The sequence below is a fragment of the Dendrobates tinctorius genome, unplaced genomic scaffold (genome assembly GCF_039654945.1).
Source record: "Dendrobates tinctorius isolate UK_male_01 unplaced genomic scaffold, ASM3965494v1 ptg000075l, whole genome shotgun sequence".
Classification (NCBI taxonomy): Eukaryota; Metazoa; Chordata; class Amphibia; order Anura; family Dendrobatidae; genus Dendrobates; species Dendrobates tinctorius.
The window spans coordinates 42,299,855-42,315,358 of record NW_027361743.1 but is presented as its reverse complement, the minus strand read 5'-3'; the positions used below and the strand labels follow the sequence as shown (position 1 = coordinate 42,315,358).

At 42.0% G+C, this 15,504-nt stretch overlaps 1 protein-coding gene across 6 annotated transcripts in view; it reads right to left on the bottom strand.

The window, feature by feature from the left end:
- Nucleotides 1-15,504, bottom strand: part of NBEA (neurobeachin) — a 915,436-nt gene that overhangs the window by 610,617 nt on the left and 289,315 nt on the right. For all 6 annotated transcript variants that reach the window (XM_073583206.1, XM_073583210.1, XM_073583208.1 and 3 more), the window contains exons 17-18: nucleotides 5,414-5,506; nucleotides 4,774-4,882 (exon numbers count right to left, since the gene is read on the bottom strand). In XM_073583206.1, coding sequence (XP_073439307.1) covers nucleotides 4,774-4,882; nucleotides 5,414-5,506 — 202 coding nt within the window. The remainder of the gene's footprint in view (nucleotides 1-4,773; nucleotides 4,883-5,413; nucleotides 5,507-15,504) is intronic.

Below are 15,504 nucleotides of genomic sequence, written 5' to 3'. Positions count from 1 at the left end.
ATCAACGATTTAGATGAAGGAATTGAGGGTAAACTGATTAAATTTGCTGATGACACAAAGCTAGGAGGGATAGCTAATACTAGAGAAGAGAGAGAGAGGATTCAAAAAGATTTAAATAAACTGGAGAAGTGGGCAGCAACTAACAGAATGGTTTTTAACAGGGAGAAATGCAAAGTACTACATCTGGGCAATAAAAATGAAAAAAGCATATATAGAATGGGAGGAATAGGGCTAAGTGACAGCACATGTGAAAAAGACTTGGGTATACTAATAGATCACAGACTGAATATGAGTCAACAGTGTGATGCAGCAGCAAAAAAGGCAAATGCAATTCTAGGATGTATTAACAGAAGCATACAGTCTAGATCACGTGAAGTCATTATTTCCCTCTACTCCTCTTTGGTCAGACCTCATCTGGAATATTGTGTCCAGTTTTGGGCACCACATTTTAAAAAAGACATCAACAAACTGGAGCAAGTTCAGAAAAGAGCGACCAGAATGGTGACCGGTCTGCAAACCCTGTCTTATGAGGAAAGGTTGCAGGATTTGGGAATGTTTAGTTTGCAAAAGAGAAGACTGAGAGGAGACTTAATAGCTGTCTACAAATATCTAAAGGGCTGTCACATTGTAGAAGGATCAACTTTATTCTCATTTGCACAAGGAAAGACTAGAAGCAATGGGATGAAGCTGAATGGGAGGAGACACAGATTAGATATTAGAAAAAACTTTTTGACAGTTAGAGTGATCAATGAGTGGAACAGGCTGCCACGAGAAGTGGTGAGTTCTCCTTCAATGGAAGTCTTCAAACAGAGGCTGGACAGACATCTAACTGGGATGATTTAGCGAATCCTGCTTTGAGCAGGGGGTTGGACCAGATGGCCCAGGAGGTCCCTTCCAACTCTACGATTCTATGATTCATTAAAAAACTGTCTGGCCAACCATTTTTGTCCTGTACCTACTAAAATACATACTGGATGGATCCAAGCATGCCTGTTTCTGACCAGGCAAGTTTAAGCTACCAAGTTACCAAAAAACAAGATGAATAAACATGACTATTGCAGTCATACAGCAGCAGACGACTTCCTCTATGCCATTACATTACAATGCTAGATAATGAAGTGTAAAAGATTTGAATAACAGAAGGAATAAGATAACGAGATTTCCCAATGATACAAACATAGTGCAGATCAGAAAAAGATAAATAATAAAAACCATGGTTCAGAAAAAAATAATGCCACGGAGACAGACATTAAACATCTACAGAAGAAAACCAGAGCGCATACATCTACAGAAGAAAAACCGCAGCGTATACATCCAGACACAGACTTTCGCAAAGAGGGCGACAACAAACATGATGTGGGACTATGGTAAAACCTTTCACCTGATATTAGATCCCACTGTTACAGTGAGCTCCAAGCTCTTGAATCCCTATAGAAAACAAAGCATCTTCTGTCTAAAAAAAAATGAAGCAATATACATAGTACATGTACACAGTATACACAAAGCCCAAGCATTGTCTACTCAAGAGTCATTGTAGCTCATACACTTGTATTGTAAGATTACAAAAGCACCAGAATAACGTTTCCTGCCCAAAAGATAAAATGAAAGTGGAGATCTTTCTAAACCTTTTTGACCGATATGAGGGTAACAAGTCATGGTGATCCACACGTACATCGATACAGAAATGTCACCGCTTTGATGAAGAAAATAGAATGGTGAACTCAGATAAGGTATTGACCTGGCTTATTTCCGACAAATGTTAAAAACGCACAATTCATAAGATGTGGCTTATACTTGGACACTGGAAAACACAACAGGCAGCGGCAGAACAGATTCAGGAGGTTAAAAGGTACTTGTCGTTTTAATAAACTTCTGACATGTTGGAAGATTTGATTGTTGGATGACAAGGTGCAAAGAAAGAACCCCACCAATCACTAAAACAAAAGGGCAGAGGTGCTCAGCTAAGCTCTCTGCCCCCACAGTTTTGAATGTGCGGTGTACAGATTCATAGAAAGTTTATGAGTCCGCACACCACAGGATCTGCTCTTTAAGAAGAGTAAAGCAAAACCAATCGGTGCTAAATGGAACAATGTTTTACTGATCTGAGGGGGTGCCAGCATCTGGACCCTCAACAATCAAAACTTGTAACATGGCAAATGTTCTGTAAGGCTGTAGGTATCGTGGAGACAAAAGGAGATACTTCAATGAGAAAAAAAAAAAAAACAATATTCCCTATACACATATATACACACACACAAATATACAGTATATATACAGTACACACACATACATACATACACAAAATGGCACAGCAATATAGCAATATCACAATATGTGCTGCACAGTACATTCAGCAAAGAGGCATCCCAATAAATGATAATGGCTAGTGGTTGTACAGATAGGCTGATCTAAATTAGATAAAGTGCTTTAGATCTAATAAAATAGATTAAGTGTTATAAGTGTGTATACATATGCACACACACATTTTCTATTCCACTGCTTTGTCACTTGGTTCCTGCATTCCTGAATAGGGATCATTGTTTTTGGCTCGTTGGAGTATGGAGGGGTGTTTAGTACTGAGGGCCACACAGAGTGAACTAGGGCAAGATAACGGGGTGATTGGGGTGTCATGACCTTCTGTGCATCTGGGGTACCAACCTCCGCGGCAAGAAAGGGGTGTCATTGTGGAATAACATGAGAAAGGACTAGCCACCTTTTTCTCTGACGCTCTCCCAACTTGCTCTGAATAAGTAACTCAAACCCTACAAAATAAAACCCAGGTGCTTATGTGGCATCACGAGCGTGTGTCTACATGAATACTTCACCTTCTGAGCAGATGCCATCACGCTATTATCACTTTTTGTTTGTGACCGGAAACTCTGTTTTGTTTCCTTTTAAATAAGGTACTAATAAAATGATGACTAACTGGATGACATAAGCAGAGATTGTGAGACACTTTACCCAGTCTCCACTTTACTTCTTCCTTGTTGGTCTACTGGTGGGATTGGCCCACGGTGTCTTGCGGCCTCCTAACTCTCCGCCAACAGCCGATCTCAGGCTAGAGAAGCATGCAGCCTGTTCAATTTAACAGCTGACCAACGGATGGTTGAACAACTGTTCGGCCAACAGACATCCAGTCTGTATAGGGACCCCGGCATTGCTTAGCATAATTCCATGGATCCATTCCTGGTTATATTTACTTACATGCATATTTGAGGCATCGTGTACATGTTTTATTATTTACATGCCTAGCTTTTCATACATACATGGTCTATTACATCTAATGCTGGTGGGGAGACTATGGTTTTAATTGGTTTTTAATTTTGGAGTTTTACGGTGTCAATGAGATATTTTTTTTTTTTGCATTTCTAGGTGTGCACCTCTTTCTGTACTGCTGCCTCTCTTTTTGTTATTCACTTGTATCCGTACAGTGGTAGCGCCCTATTCTTTATGCCATCACGTGTCTAAAATGGTACCAACAAAAACGTTGTCTGGCTTTGCAAAAAAATAAGCCAACACACAGCTCCCTCGACCGAAAACGTTACAGGACTCGGAAAATGGTGACAAACCAAACATTTTTTATTTTTTTGCAAGCATCTGACTTTTTCATCACTAAAACAAAAACAACAACAACAAAAAAGGACACGTTGGTATCTCTGGAATCATGCCGATGAGCAGAATCCTACTGCAAGGTCATTTTTACTACAAAATGGACACCGTAAAAACAATTTTCAAAATCAATATCAGAATTGTGTTTTTTTCCACAACTTCTCACTACTTAGTATTTTTTCTCCTGTTTCCCAGAACACCATATGGTTAAATGAATGACGTCATTCAAATGTACAACTCTTTATGCCCAAAAAAAAAAGCCCTCATATGTCTACGTGGAGAGAAAAATAAACATTAAGGCTCAGGGAAGAAGGGGAGAAAAAAAATGAAAATGCAAAAACGGAATTGGTTCTTTTGTGAAGGGGTAAATCGTCATCCTGTGTAAACAGGAGAACAATCACTCTATACACACAGAAGGAATGAGCCATTGGAGGCATCTTTGACCTGTGTAAACCGTTTATTAGACAACTCATCAGCTTGCATGTAGCCTGTCGCTGGTCAGTTAATAAAATAAATAGGAAATAGTCTTTTGTGTTGGTGCCAACTTTCTCTTCGGTTATGGTTGCATTTATACAGCAAAAGTTGTATCCAGACAAGTACCGGCTGCACATTTTCTGATCATTTATGGAGGAAAGATTTGATGAAAGACACCTCCATAGACACAGGTTAGAAAAAAAAAAAAAAATCAAAAGATTGAACTATTACAGCCAATTCTAATCCTTTCCTTAAACCCACAAGATCTTTAAAGGGGTATTCCAATCTCCAAGATCCTATGTAGTGGGTGTAATAATTAGAATATTAGCAAATTCCTCCATTTAGAAATATAGTATAGTTCTTCTGATTCGTTATGTTGCTTACCCCATGAGCAGGTGCAGAGCATTGCAGTAGCTTAGATATCCATTGTTACGACCACTTAGTTAAAGGTCATAACCATGGATACCCAAGCTACTGCAATGCCCTGCACATGGGCAAAGTGACATAGCAAATCAGAAGAACTATACTATATTTCTAATTGGGGGCATTTACTCACATTATTTCACCTACTACATACTGGGATAGGATCTTGGAGATGGGAATACGCCTATATTGGCACCCAGTCCATTTTTTTTTTTAACCTTGATCTGGTAACAATTTATTAAAGATATTGGCATAGAGCCAACGCACCTCATAGAGGGTATTGTATGTGGTTACTGTCACTGTATTCGTATGCAGCATCAGTCGCTCTCCGAGCAGTGTGAAGAGGCTGTGAGTGTGCATGATTTCAACTTTCCGTCTGAAAGGAGAAGATGAAGTTAAGTGTAAGCAATCAGAAAATTTCCATTGTTAAGTAGCAGATTATTTTTCAGAAAATACACTGAAGTAGACAGATGGGATGACTCCAAAGTGACCTGGAGCTTCAAAAACTTTTGCCATGTCATAGTGACATGGTAGAAATTGTGATCGGCGGGAGGGGTCCAGGTCGCTGAAAGAAAGGAGCAGAAGTGTTCAGCTCATCACTGTTCCCCATCCACCAAGATCGGTTTTGCTTGGCTGATCTCAGAGAGGCGAGGTTAGAGGTCAAATAAGGTCTATAGTTCATTCCAGTCTGGATTTTACTGCCCAGACCTTCACCAATCAAAACTTGTGACATCACGCCACTATGATAGGGCACAAGTTTTTTTTTACATTAAAAGGAACACGTTCCATAACGAGGAGCCGCAATGAATATAGAACACGAATCTAAGATATTATACATGATGTAGTAATGCCAAGAATCTAATATACTACCGTTTATATCAGGAGGACACATTACTGCAATACTTACTTATGACCGAGGTGCTTTAGAAAATATCCAAGGACTTTCAGCGCCTGCACTCGGATACTTTCACTTTTAGATGCTAGTAGCTTATAAATGACCCTAAAGAAAGACACAACAACAGCAATTATTTTCCATGTAACATAATATATCAATCATCACAATGGCAGAACTACTACATGTTCTATGTTTAATATAATTTTTTCACATGTAACTTTTTTTTATTAAAGGGGTAGTCCAGGCATGGAACTAAATTGCAGTCACTCTGCAGATAGCAGAATCGCGACAACACGTGGTGTATAAACTGTCACAACGCTGACGTGAGCGGGTGCTCACATGACCTCATGAATATAATTTGCATAATTGAGATCACATGCAGACTAGATGTCTCCACATCTACAGAGAGTATAGTCTACATGTGACTGAAAGCACAGAAATCACATACATGTGGTCACGTGACCACCCTCTCGCACCGGCCATAGCGGGGAACTGCAACAGTACATACAACATTCTGTCATAGTTCAGAAGTTTTCCCATCACACAGAGTTACTGCCTACATTTGTCCCAAGTCTGGACAACCTCTTTATAATGATCCAAAAATCTTGCTAATTTCACTCTGTCCATGCTATAGAGATCACTTTTCAGCAGTCATTATCATCACAGGCAGGGTTACCAAACTGCTTTTATGGCAGCTAATGCAGGTGGACTGCATCTAATATAATGTAACAAAAAAAAAAAAATTTCTCCTTGCCAGACACGGGCACTCCAGTATGATACAAGGTCCTAAATCTCAGTATAATAACCTAACCTGTTTTGGTTCTGATGAGAGGAGCAGAGTACTTGAATTTTACCTTTGGGGTCATGTACAGGAGTCCTGTTTTTGTGACATTTTTTACTCTATGTATTTTTATTGTGAAATCAAGAAAAAAAAGGAACATTATTTTCCCTATGTTATTGTCCCATTGACAATCACATTTATATTCTCCATAAACTAACAATATTGGAGCATCTTTTATCATAAAGGTATGTGCACACGTTGCGGATTCTGCTGCGGATTTTTCCATGTGGATTTTCCTAAATCAGCAGGCAAAACGACCTGCATTTTACCTGCGGATTTCGTGCAGATTTACTGCAAATTTTCTGCAGTTTTTGTGTGGATTTCCCCTGCGTTTTTACACCTGTGGATTCCTATAATGGAGCAGGTGTAAAAACGCTGCGAAATCCACACAAAGAATTGACATGCTGCGGATTCAAAAACGCAACAAATCTGCACGGCAAAATCCGCAGCATGTGCACAGCGGTTTTCATTTTACACTGAATATAATGGTACTGTACACCGCAGGAGAATCTGCTGCGGATCCACAGGGCCAAATCCGCACCAGAATCCGCAACGTGTGCAGAGACCCCAAGTCAGATTGCCAGTTAATCTTTTACACCTTCAAAATGGATTTTAAATAACTTGACAACTGGGTGTTACCCTCCCCAATGTTAAAGGGGCATGTCCATACATAGTCAAGTACTACTAACATTGATTGGGCAGAGTCAGTGTGCAGGGGATGAATAACCCAACGATAACACCCGGCTGTTAATTTATTCCTAAATTTCTATAAGATATAATAGAAACGTCACACCATAGTTTTATAAGAAAAAATTCTCCAGAATTTTGCATTTTTTTAAAAATATTAAAAGAGCAATGCTAAGTCTCATTATGTCAAAATATATGCAATATAAATATTTAAGTTTATATATTAAAATAAATATGACTGGATGCAATGAGATACATTCATATATGAACATTATTAAAAGGAATCTGTCAGCAGGTTTTTACCATTTAATCTGAGAGCAGCATGATTTCAGGGATGTATCACTGATCAGACTGTGTGCTGTAGTTTCAATGCAATCAGTGTTTTATCAGCAGGAGATGATCACTAGAGGACTAGGTCTCATATGCAGAGCAGTCAGAATAATCTATGTAAGCCCCCCCCACCACTGATTTGCCAATGAAAAATGTGGGTGGGGTTATAAATAGCCCAGAAGTCTTAGCTCTGCTACAGCATTGAAAACAGGGATTCTATCAAAACTGCTTCAAGCAGCACAGTAAGTGATACATCCCTGGAATCAGGCTCTCTGCCCCTCCATCATGTAGCTTTCAGGCTGTGAACCCATGTAACCGTTTTTTTTGCGTTTTCGAAGCGTTTTTCCCAGTAAAAACGCTTCAAAATCGCATACAAGAAGCATCCCATTCTTTTAAATGAATTCCGCAATTCTTGTGCACATGATGCATTTTTCACCTCGAAAAAAACAACGCACCATGGAAAAAAAATGCACCATGTTCATTAATTTTGCGGAAAAATCCGCATTTCTCACTATATTCTATGAGCAGGAGGATGCGCCTGTAAAAAACGCAAAAAAAAACACACGCAAAAATCGTGCAAAAAAAACCGCACGTTTTTCCTGGGAAGAAGTCCATTTTTTTCTGCATATGTGGGTACATAGCCTCAGATTACATTGTAAAAACCTGATGACAGATTCTTTTAAGCTACAGAACAATCCACAACTAATTATAGGTAGAGAATAAGCTTCTCCATCATGTCTCTATTATAGCAGAGACATATAGGTTATCCAAAGTGGAAGCCAGAAAGAAGTTCCAGTGACAGCTCCAAAAATAACAGGATGACTGCCACGTCTGGCAGCAACGCTGACATTATTATATCATACTAATCTTCCTAACTATGTATGAATATATGAAATCACCCCATGTGTTTGTTCAGCAAGCCCCCGATATGTCTTGTCTGTATATTTAGATTGCTTCCAGCAGAAGTCTTATTATGAGGTTATAATAAGAACAGAAATTCTTCCAACAAATAATTATCTTGCTCCACAACAAGAAATAACCGGCGCTGTTCTCCGGGGCCAGCGCAACAATCGGGACTTTGTCCTACAGGAATTAGACAGACAGAGGTCTATTGTCCTTGAGATTACAGTCAGCATTTCAGCAAGTCGGAATTAGAGAAAAAGCTTCATTGTCCAAGGTCATGAGGACGGAGCGCCGCTACGTAGGTCGGCAGCTTCCAGCGCCAATATCCTGGAACCGATACTGTAAGGCATTGACACATCATAAGAGCAGAAACAGCTGCTAATTTCACTCTGATTACTAGGGGGTCTTCTTATATTAAATGTGTCGCGTTCAAGTCATCGCCGGCGTTACTTTATTGTCTTTTAAAGTGACAGGACGAAATTTAGGAAAAGCAGGCCTTGTGCTGTTCCTCTGTTATTCAGCTTGAAAATGAATAAATTAACAACTGGGTGATGACATTCATCTTGTCAAGGGGATGTGTCACTTCACACTGACACTGCAATGGATGAAAACCAGATACTTTATACAAGGAAAGTAGTGTCCGTGCTGAAAAGGCTTCTTTATTATACTCCCCGAGACCCACAAACAGACCTGGTGGTGGAGTTGGCATACTCCTGTCCCCACAATGCACTTTCCAGGTCATCCCCCCAGTCCCATCACTCTTATTCCCTTCTTTTGAGGTCCACACCATCAGGCTCTTCGGTCCCCTCTCCCTCAGGGTAGCGGTCATATACCAGCCCCCAGGCTCACCCACCCTTTTCCTTGACCACTTTTCAGCCTGGCTGCCACACTTCATGTCCTCAGAACTACCAACCCTCATCCTGGGAGACTTCAACATCCCCATTAACAGCCCTAATTCCACATATGCATCCCAGCTTCTATCACTAACCACCTCTCTAGGCCTCTCACAGCTTTCAACCTCTGAGACACATAAGGACGGTAACACCCTTGATCTGGTCTTCTGCCGGCTCTGTTCAATCTCCCACCTAAACAACTCACCGCTTCCACTCTCTGACCACAACATTCTCTCCTTCACGCTCACAAATCCTCGCCCACCCCAGCTCATTCCTACCTACCACACAGTCATAAATCTACAAGCTATTAACCCTCAGACACTTTCAGATTCCCTACACTCATCTCTGTCCCCAATCTCCTCTCTTTCCTGTCCTAATCTGGCTGTTCATCACTACAATGACACTCTTAGAAGCACCCTTGACCAAGTAGCTCCCCTCACCCTCAGAACCTCCAAACACAGAGTAAAAGAGCCCTGGCTCACATCGCAAACTCAACTTCTCCAGCGATGCTCCAGGAGTGCTGAACGCCTATGGAGAAAAACCCGCACACCAGAAGACTTCATCCACTTCAAATTTATGTTAAGAACCTATAACGCTGCCCTTCACCTTGCCAAACAGACCTACTTCACCACCCTGTTCTCCTCACTAGCCAACAACCCCAAGAAACTTTTTGACACTTTTCACTCCCTCCTCAGGCCAAAAGCACAAGCCCCTATCACAGACATTTGTGCTGATGACCTGGCCTCCCACTTTACAGAAAAAATAGATAATATCCGTCAAGAAATCTGCTCCCAACCACCAAGTGCTGTGACTCCCATCCCTTCCTACATCTCCCCTGGCTCACTCTCCACATTTGATCCCATCACAGAAGAAGAAGTCTCCAGACTCCTCTCTTCTTCTCGTCCGACTACATGCACTACCGACCCCATTCCCTCACATCTCCTCCAGTCGTCACAACCCACCTAACTACAATCTTTAATCTCTCCCTCTCCTCGGGCATTTTCCCATCCTCCTTCAAACACGCCATCGTTACTCCATTACTAAAGAATCCTGCTCTCGACCCATCCTGCACAAACAACTACAGACCAGTCTCCAATCTCCCCTTCATCTCTAAACTTTTGGAACGCCTAGTTTACTCCCGCCTTACCCGTTACCTCTCCATTCACTCCCTTCTAGACCCTTCACAGTCCGGCTTCCGCCCCCTACATTCGACTGAAACTGCACTCATCAAAGTGACCAATGACCTTCTGACAGCAAAACGTAACGGTGACCACTCTCTGCTCATTCTTCTTGACATATCTGCAGCTTTCGATACTGTTGACCACCATCTCCTACTCTCTAGGCTCCAGTCACTAGGCATTAAGGACACTGCACTCTCCTGGTTCTCTTCCTATCTCTCTGACCGCTCCTTCAGTGTTTTGTTCTCTGGCTCCACGTCATCTCCTCTTCCTCTTGCTGTCGGGGTACCTCAGGGCTCAGTCCTTGGCCCCCTTCTTTTCTCTCTCTACACAGCCCCAATTGGACAGACCATCAGCAGATTTGGCTTTCAGTACCATCTTTATGCTGATGACACACAACTATACACGTCTTCCCCCGACCTTACCCCCGCTGTACTACAGAACGCCAGTGACTGTCTGTCCGCAGTCTCCAATATCATGTCCGCTCTCTATCTGAAACTCAACCTCTCCAAAACTGAACTTCTTCTGCTCCCGCCGTCTACTAACCTCCCTAAATCTGACATTTCCTTCTCCGTGGGTGGTACCACAATAACACCCCGGCAGCAGGTGCGCTGTCTGGGTGTTATGTTTGACACCAATCTCTCCTTTACATCCCATATACAATCCCTTGCCCGCTCTTGCCGCTTACACCTAAAGAACATCTCTAGAATCCGCCCTTTTCTCACTATGGAAACAACAAAAACCCTCACTGTTGCATTGATCCACTCTCGCCTGGATTACTGCAACGCTCTATTAATTGGCCTCCCCGTCACTCGACTATCCCCTCTCCAGTCCATACTCAATGCAGCAGCCAGGATCGTCCATCTGGGTAATCGGTACTCGGACGCGTCCGCTCTTCGCCAGTCCTTACATTGGCTGCCCATTCATTATAGGATCCAATTCAAAGTACTTGTTCTCACCCACAAAGCTCTCCACAGTGCGGCACCCCCTTACATCTCTTCTCTCATTTCTGTCTATCGGCCTAGCCGATCGCTGCGCTCTGCAAACGACTTTCGACTAACCTCTGCACTAATCCGTACCTCCCACTCCCGACTCCAAGACTTCTCCCATGCTGCTCCTATCCTCTGGAATGCTCTACCCCAAGAAATCAGGACTATCCACAATTTGCATAGTTTTAGGCACTCCCTCAAAACACACCTGTTCAGAGCGGCCTATCACATTCACTAATCAAAGTCATTCTCTGTGTAAGTGTGCGTGCGTAGCCCATTCACTATCTCCATCCATCCTTCACTCCTGCAAGATGGCTGGACCTTCATTGTAAATACACCATTGTAAATACACACCTGTACTCTGTATCTCCCTCACCTCATTGTAGATTGTATGCTCTCACGAGCAGGGTCGTCTTATTTTGCTTTAATTATTGTATTGTTAGCGTTGTTACTTATGACTTGTGTTTTGAAACTGTTAAACTGTAAAGCGCTGCGGAATATGTTGGCGCTATATAAATAAAGATTATTGTTTTTATTATTATTATTATTTATTATAGTTGTTATAAACAACGCATTTCGGGAGAACCATTTCCTCCATCAGGTATTTTTGGTGCAGCCTATGTATCACCAATAATGAAGTCTTTTACTAACTCCAGAGATCACTTTCCCTGGATAAGATGCCTCTTTTTCTTCCATTGTCCAACGCAGTGTCGGTGTGTATTCACTTGGTCACAAAAGTCAGACGGGCATTCAGAGGCAGGAAGTTTGATCCGTCCATCACTTGGCTTTCTTCAGGCACTTTCGGATTTTATGCTCCCAGCATAATCCAAAAATATGAGAGTCCAATCATCAAACACCAATAATTATAATTTCACCTAAGAGTTGTTGCCCTATGAAGCGCTTTCTCTTTTTCTGTATGTGCAGCTACACATGGACACCGTCCAATCTGAAAGAAACTGATCATATCTGTGTGTATGTCATTGGTCTCACAATATGATTTGACAATAAAGGGACTGTCCGCACAGAATGACTGTATAAGCCAAGTACAGGCGCTCGGTGCTCCATGGAGCCGCCATACAGTTTAATGCACCTTCCCACCTGCTTGTTTTCCCTCCTTCTCCTCCCCCTCCTTCTCCTCCCCCTTTTATTTGATTAACAGTTATGGCTCCATAAAGCCAGAGAAGGGTGGAGATAGATGAAAAACAAGCAGGTGGGAAGGTGTATATAAATGACTGGCCCCGCCGTGACGCACCGAGTGCCTGTACTTGGCTTGAGCAGTCATTCATGCGCTGACAGGGTCCCTTTAATAAACTGCAGTTGCTAAATTGGTATATAGTATGTAGAAAATATTGGACTGTTTGCTTCGATTGGGTTCAAAGCAAAAAAAAAAAATTAAGAGAACTTGTTACAAAGATTTTTGTTAAAGGGGTTGTCTAGTCCAAATCAATGTCTGCAGTCCCGACCCGGGACCGGAGAGTATGTATTAGTTGTACATATCTCTGCCAAGTAGGCATGGCCTCGCTCCATACTATTGTATTGAGCCAAAGCCACGCCCCGTCTAGTGACTCAATCGGCCAGTGGGCACGGCCGACTAGTGGGTCAGGAGTATGTGTAACTCATACATACACTCCAATCCCAGGTGGGAAACCGGTGAATCCCTGCAGCACACAGTGCTGGGGGAATTAATAAGTCTGCAGTCAAACTGAGTGACTGCAGACTTATTGATTTGGATCGGACAACCCTGTAAATAGACTATGCCCACCACCTTTCAGTTGTTTTTCCTACTTGTACATAAGAGCTCAGGTGCCCCACAAACCCAAGAAAATGCATTTAATAATTGTTCCCCTCTACATGCTAATAAACATACCTCCTTTACCCCTGAAATTGCCACCTTCCATCCTTGATTGACATCTCCTACACAGGGCTGTGGTATCAGAGTCCATTTTGGTGGAGTCGGTATAAAATGGACCGACTCCTAAAACATATAATAAATTGGGTTCAGTAGTTCGGTGCAGGATGTGCTGAAAGTATTTCCATAATAGTTTGGGAAAGTTATGAAATGTCCTATAACTGTCTGTTCTGTTCCTGATCTGAGGATCTCAGCTTTTATTTGAGATGACTCTGTGCTGCTTATGTACATGCTCAGTAGTGATCATTGCTGCGGGGTCAGAGTTGAGATGAATCTGTGCTGCACTTTATGCACATGCTCAGTAGTGACCAGTGCTGTGGAGTTGGAGTCAGGGAAATTGAGGTGTCGGAAGTTTGGCTTACAGACTCCACAGTCCTCCTCTGACACCATCTGCAGTCTGTTCAACTCTCATGCCTGCACAGTGGGGTACAAGAGCTGCGCACGCACAATAAGCTGTGTATATGACATCAGTCGCGTCAATCAAAGATGGAGAGACGTTGATTGTGGGAACAGAAGAGGTGCTGAGCTGGGACCGGATGGTGTTGATTAGCATAAGACACGAGGCAATTATAACAGGCATTTTCTTAGGCACATGGGGCAGCTGGGCTCTTATGAAGAAAATGCACAAGTGATTTTCAAGATTACTGAAAGGTGGAGGATATAGTTTGTGTGTGGCAAACTAGTGGCAGGCTTTATTTAAAAGCAGGAGGCCATCAACAGGCCCTTCCAATATCTCGACTTCTCATATGAATGAGCCGATTTTCACCAGTAATCTCTGAATGGATCCTTAGAAGACCTAACCGGACCAATCAAGATCTTAGCAAGGACAATTAAAAGGGAAATCTGTTCTCAAATGCTGTGGTGTAAGGCAGGCCTATAGTGATCAGGTATAACTGTACAGTGAAACGCACATCACGGGCCGCGTTATAGCCGGTCTGTCATTCTTTGATTTAAGCAGATCACCTGTCACAACCTGCATTATTCTTTGATTTAAGCAGATCACCTGTCACAACCTGCATTAAATAACACCACACTCAGCCATTATTACATAACTCCTCCTTTTGGCTTCACTGTCTCTACAGTTTTGCAGTTTCTGCAGTAGTTTACTGAGCCACACATTTATATGTAAAATTCTCTCATCATTTCTCTCTTTTGTATCTTTCTATCCTATCCGTCCACTTATATGTAACCATCTCTAACCGTTCATGTACAGGTCGGTATCTTTCCAGCAGTCTGTCCATCTACACGCATCTATCTCTAACCGCCCGCCATCTACATGTATCTCTCTCTAACCGCCCGCCATCTACATGTATCTCTCTCTAACTGCCCGCCATCTACATGTATCTCTCTCTAACCGCCCGCCATCTACATGTATCTAACTCTACCCGCCCGCCATCTACATGTATCTATCTCTAACCGTCCGCCATCTACATGTATCTATCTCTAACCGTCCGCCATCTACATGTATCTATCTCTAACCGTCCGCCATCTACATGTATTTATCTCTAACCGTCCGCCATCTACATGTATCTATCTCTAACCGTCCGCCATCTACATGTATCAATCCGTAACCGTCCGGCATCTACATGTATCTAATTGTAACCGTCCGCCATCTACATGTATCTATCTCTAACCGTCCGCCATCTACATGTATCAATCTGTAACCGTCTGCCATCTACACCATATTCCATATTATTATGCAAATTATATTTGTCTCTGATTTTACTAAGTGGTTGGTGCAAATGACAGTCTAATAAAAGTCATCACCAGTTAGAGTATACATTGAATTTTATTGAAGAAACCTCCCAATGATTACAGAAAATGAATAAAAACTCAAAATGCCACTGTTTCACATTATTAGGCACAGTAGAATTTCTAAACATTTGATATGTTTTAAAGAACTGAAAATGCTCATTTGTGGAATTTGCAGCATTAGGAGGTCACATTCACTGAACTAAAAAGCTATTTAACTCCAAAACATCCTAACAGGCCAAGTTACATGTTAACATAGGAACCCTTCTTTGATATCCCCTTCACAATTCTTGCATATATTGAACTTATGAGTTTTTGGAGAGTTTCTGCTTGTATTACCTTGAATGAAGGCAAAATAGCCTCCCAGAGCTGCTGTTTTGATGTGAGCTGTCTCCCACCCTCATAGATCTTTTGCTTGATGATACTCCAAAGGTTCTTTATAGGGATGAGGTCAGGAGAAGATGGTGGCCACAACATTTTTTTTTCTCCGTTTATGCCCATAGCAGCCAATGACTCAGAGGTATTCTTTGCAGCATGAAATGGTGCATTGTCATGCATCAAGATGATTTTGCTCCTGAAGGCACGTTTCAGTGCGATGATCACGCTTAAGTTTTTGGGAAA